The sequence below is a fragment of the Charadrius vociferus genome, unplaced genomic scaffold, assembly GCF_000708025.1.
Source record: "Charadrius vociferus isolate BGI_N301 unplaced genomic scaffold, ASM70802v2 scaffold702, whole genome shotgun sequence".
Taxonomy (NCBI): Eukaryota; Metazoa; Chordata; class Aves; order Charadriiformes; family Charadriidae; genus Charadrius; species Charadrius vociferus.
The window spans coordinates 774,969-780,207 of NW_009647433.1; the positions used below are offsets into that span (position 1 = coordinate 774,969).

A 5,239-nucleotide genomic window follows, 5' to 3' on the forward strand; every position below is an offset into this window, starting at 1 on the left:
ATGGTTTTTAGAGATTTTTTTTTCCCCTGCTGCTGGTGGCCACTCCCATCCCTCCAGCTCATCCCACAGGAAAGCAGCCAAACCTTAGCCACTTCTGACCACTTCCAGGTCTTTAGGGTTGGGAAAGCACAAGACCCTCACAGATTTGGGGGCTTTAGGCTTGTAGGAGCAGGGTAATACCAGGGGTTGGGGGTGGCAAGTCTGGGAGGTTTCAATCCCTGGGCTGCAGAAGGTTTTGCAGGGGGAGGCACAGCCTGTCCCTGGGACTGACCAGGGGGAGAGAGTTGAAGAAGCAACAAACCTACTGCAAAGCAAGGCAGTAATCCCCTTACAAATGAACTGAGTTTCCCAGGCCTCCACCCCAGTCCAAGACAGCGCAGCCTTGTTCTGGGGGGGGTCCAGGCTGTAGGGACACCTCTGCCAAGCTCTCTGAGCAATGGCTGGTTTCATAGAACCACAGAATTATAGAATCATTTAGGTTGGAAAAGACCTTTAAGATCATCAAGTCCAACTGTCAACCTGACACTGCCAAACCCACCACTAACCCATGTCCCTCAGCACCACGTCTGCCCCTCTGGTAAATCCCTCCAGGAATGGCGACTCCACCACTGCCCTGGGCAGCCTCTTCCACTGCTTGACTACTCTTTTGGTGAAGAATTTTCCCTATTCTCCATCCTAAACCTCCCCTGGCACAAGCTGAGGCCGTTTCCTCTTGTCCCATCGCCTGTTCCTTGGGAGCAGAGACCGACCCCCCCTCACTACCCCCTCCTCTCAGGGAGCTGTAGAGAGCAAGAAGGTCTCCCCTCAGCCTCCTCTTCTCCAGGCTGAACACCCCCAGGGCCCTCAGCCACTCCTCATCAGACCTGTGCTCCAGACCCCTCACCAGCTCCGTTGCCCTTCTCTCGACACAGTTTGCACCAGTATAGCCCAGTGTCCACCAACAACTGTGACCAACCCATGGGAGACATCCCCTTCTCAGCCCAGCCATTCATCTTTACATCATGCAGCAGACAGCCTGTGCTGCTGCAAGCTCTGGGGACACGGGGACCAGTGCTCTAACAAGCAGCTCCCATGGGGCGAGACGTCACCGCTGGCCTTGGCTTGCTGGTCCCTCTCGTTCCTGCTGGGTTTTGGTGCAAACATGGCAGTTTGTCATCTAAAAGCTTTTACCAAGGGGCTTTCGAAGGCCACATAACATTACACTGAGAACTGTACGGGTGTTTGCAGGGCCGGGGAGCTTGTTCCCATGGAGCAGCAAGGGCAGGGGCTGTATGGTGACACCTCTTGCTTTCCACACCTTGGAGGTGCCTTTAGTCTCTGGGCTTTGTGGGACAGGTTTGGCAGAGGCGTGCGGTGTGCAGGGGATTACTGGAGCCCTGTGGGGCACCCCACATGGGACTCAACATATGGGGCGTCCCATGCAGTATGGGACACCCCATACGGGACACTCCACCTGGAGCACCCTGTGTGGTGCACTCTGCATGGGGCACAGCATGTGGAGCACATTGCGAGGGACTGGCTGGGCACAGTGGGGCTCACCCTGGCTCTCACCTCACAGGTCTGGTTCCAGAACCGACGAGCCAAGTGGCGGCGACAGGAGAAGATGGAGGCCAGCTCCATGAAGCTCCACGACACTCCCGTGCTCTCCTTCAACCGGCCCCCCATGACGCCCAACGTGGGGCCCATGAGCAACTCCCTCCCGCTCGACCCATGGCTGACATCCCCTATCTCCAGTGCCACCACGGTCCACAGCATCCCCGGCTTCATGGGAGCCCCCCAGGCCCTGCAGCCCCCCTATGGCGGGCACTCCTTCCTCAACACCACACAGGGCATGCAGCCCATGGCCCCCGCGCCCTACCAGTGTGGCACCACCTTTGTGGACAAGTACCCGCTGGAGGAGGTGGACCAGAGGAGCTCCAGCATCGCCTCGCTCCGCATGAAAGCCAAGGAGCACATTCAGACCATTGACAAGACCTGGCAGCCCATTTGATGAATGCTCCCCTCCGGCCCTGCCAGCCCCCGGCTTTTGTCCCCGGTGTCGGCTCAGTCTCAGGGCAGGCAAGAGGGTGACAGTGGGATGCTCAGCAGGACCACAGCCAGCGTGGGGCAGTGAAGCCGGGCTGCGTCTTCCCCTTGTCGAGCCAGCACCATCGGTGGCAGCAGGGCAAGCTGGGGCACTGGTGGGACCCCGCCATGGGGTAGCACCCCGGCAGCCACCTGCAGCCCCTCTGCCTTGCCAAGGCACTGGCCCAAGCTGAGGATCCAGACAAAGCTCGGGCATCCAACCGTGCCACCGGGCCACCCACTGCCCCTGGCCGGACACCTCCTTTCCCCACACCCCTTCCCCTTCCCATTATTATTATTTTTTTTTTTTTAATGCTGCAGATTTAAACAAAACTGAACAGAAAAGCTCTAGTTTCGTAGGGAGTACTTGGGGGAATTTTTTTAGCCGTGTCGGGGCGTGACACCGGTTGTGCCGGTAGATGCACCGGCGCTGAGGAGACAGTTGTATTGTGAGTAAAGAGATAAGCTGAACGGCTGCTGTGTGCTGGAGTTGGGCTCTGCTGGGGCCCTGCCTGCCATGCCTCTCGTTAGTGTTACCGCTCGTTAGTGCGCTGGGGCTGCAGAGCCTCTGCTGGGAAGGAGCTTTCCGGGGGGATGCGGGAGCATTGTCCCCGGGGCTCCCTCCTGCCCCACTCCCTCTGGCTTTTCCGTGCGGGGCTGGATCCCGGCACGGGTGACCTGATCCGGCCCCGGCAGCGGGCTGCCACCAGCTTTGTGCCACGCCACATCCTTGGTGGCTTGTCAAGGGGCATCTGCTCGGCCATCCCTCGGGGGCTGCACCTGCACCAGCCTGCCCTAATTGCTCCCCAGCGGTTCCTGCCTGGCCACATGTTGGTGGCACAAAGCTGCCATAATTGTGCCGGTGGGAGGCGGGTGGCAGCAGCACCCCCACAGCCCCCGTACGAGACTGGCAAGAGGATGAGGCCAGCTGGGAGCACTGGGGTCCACCAAGGCTGGTTTACCCCTTGCCGGCACAGTTCCTGCCAGGTGGGAGCAGGGCGGCGGTGACAAGGCGCCACATCCCTGGGGTCCCCCGCATGGCTCTGCGCCCCAGGGGAACCCTCATGGTACAGCCAGTGTCACCAGCACCCAGAGATGGCTGACCCCGTGGTGGCTCTGCGGTGCTGAAGCACATCCAGGATAGCGAGAGACGGGAGCTCAGCCCTGGGCGAGCGGGTGCCCCGGGTCCCTAGGGTGTCCCAGGTCCCTGGGGAAGTGAGGCGAGCACCAGTATTCCCCGCCCCCCAAAAAGAGATGTTTCCCCAGAAAATCTTCCTGCTTTGGATACAACAACAGCCACAAACTGGGACTTTGCTGGGGCAGCACCATTCCCACCGTGTCCCCACCATGTCCCCACAAGGGCCAGACCCCACTCAGCACCAGCATACCTGGCTGCAGCCCCCCAACCCCGAGGGCTCCAACCCCATTCCAACATCTCCAGCACGGGACTCTGACATCCTCACAGCACCCGGGGTCAGGCGGGACTGGCTGGGATGCCACTGGGCCAGGCAAGGCACTGACCCCGGCGAGACCTTTCTCCCTGTCCCCCGTCCCCCGGCTGCTGCTGCTCGTCTGCTTCGTTAGTGACAATTAAACCTTTAACAACCCATTAAACGCATAATCGATGCTCCCCCAGCTCCCCAGCCCGGCTAATGGGCCAGGGCCGAGGTGAAGCGGCCCCGGCAGAGGCGTGCTCCGGCAGGGAGATAATGAAGCAACGGCTGCGGAAGTAATGGGGTTTGATCCGGGGGAAGGGACGCACTCAATGGGGGCTGCACTTTTCACATGACATAATTGCCAAGGCTGGCGCCAGCCCGGGGCACCCCTCGGCCTCCGGAGCGCCAACAAAAGCCGGCTGGCGCGGAGAGCGGGGGGCTTGGCACCCCCCGACCCGTTTGATCGGAGCCTAATTGGGGCAAGGATGCTCCCCCCCTCCAGTCTTGCAACCGCCACCCAAAAGTGAGGGTGCAGAGGGGCCTGGGGAGGAGGATGCATCTCCCCAGGTTCCTGGGTTGGGGGGGTTATATGAATTATTTAAATGAGCTAATTTGCATGGGGTGGCACTGGCACGCCCCAGGGCATGATGGCAGGGAATGTTGGGGTACCCTCGCAGGAGGGGTCAGTGTCCCCTTCCCTCCCGCGGGCACCACAGTGCCATGGTGCACTTAGTGCAGAAACAGGTAATATTTTCGGCCCAAAAAAATGCCATTTAAATTCAGGAAAGCCACAGGAGCGACGAGCTGCCTGCCCTTCCCTCTTTATTGGTGCTTCCCCTGGTCGAGCATGCCCCGCATCATTTGTGGACGTCCGCATGTGGGGCCACATTTGGGAAAACCAAGTAAAAAGTCATTCCCCCCCCTCCCCGATCCCATTCCTCTGCTGAAATCACTCGCTGCCCAGACAAGGCTGGCACATCCCTGTGCCCTGGGGTTGTACTGGGAGGACTGGGTGCTACTGGGAGCGCTGGGGACACCCCAGCCCCTTGTGATAGAGCAGAAGCCCTCCCACTTCCACCCCCTCTAATCCCCTCCCGCGGGATTTGCCCCCTAATCTGCTTATTTCTCTCTATTTCTCCTAGGCCTGAACAAACCCAACCCTGCCCCGGCGCGACGCCTCGCGCCAGCTGAGCCGCGGGGTCTGGGCACACTGCCCCCGGGCTGCCGGCCACTGTCCTGGCGTGTGGGGCTGGCACTGCCATGCCAGGGGACATGGAGTTGGCACTGCCCTGGGACATGGGGCTGGCACTGCCTGTGCCCATGGTGGCAGTGCCATGTACCCAGGGCAGCACCGAGCTGCAGTCCCCTGCAGCAGGGGTCCCAGTGAGCCCCGCATCCCCAGCACAGGGCAGGACGGGGCTCACCCCACCCAGTGCTCACCTCCATCCACATCACCTCCGTCTCCTCCAGCCCCCGGCCCCCCAGCAGGACAGAGGTGGCCCCAGGGGACTGCGGTGACAAGGGGGAGGCTGTGCTGTCCCTCTACAGGGTGTGGGAGCCGGGGACCTCGGGGCTCAGGTTCTCCTCAGGGGGGTTGACCCAGGAGCCCCCCGCCGCCCCCCAGCTCCCAAGGGGGGAGGCAGAGCAGGGGCTGCCGGGTGGTGAGGGGGAAGCCGCCAGCCGCAGGTTGAGCTTGGCGATGAGCGGCTTTCCCCCCCCCACCGCCCGGCTCTCCTCCC

General features: G+C 61.4%; 2 protein-coding genes across 2 annotated transcripts in view; one reads left to right on the forward strand and one right to left on the reverse strand.

The window, feature by feature from the left end:
• RAX2 (retina and anterior neural fold homeobox 2) overlaps positions 1-2,022 on the forward strand; it is a 2,928-nt gene extending 906 nt beyond the window's left edge. The window contains exon 2 of the mRNA XM_009880599.1: positions 1,559-2,022. Within this exon, the coding sequence (XP_009878901.1) occupies positions 1,559-1,990 (432 nt within the window). The 3' untranslated portion in view covers positions 1,991-2,022. The remainder of the gene's footprint in view (positions 1-1,558) is intronic.
• A 1,104-nt stretch (positions 2,023-3,126) lies between these two features.
• LOC104282523 (mucosa-associated lymphoid tissue lymphoma translocation protein 1-like) overlaps positions 3,127-5,239 on the reverse strand; it is a 7,301-nt gene continuing 5,188 nt past the window's right edge. The window contains 1 exon segment of the mRNA XM_009880622.1: positions 3,127-3,188. Coding sequence (XP_009878924.1) covers positions 3,127-3,188 — 62 coding nt within the window.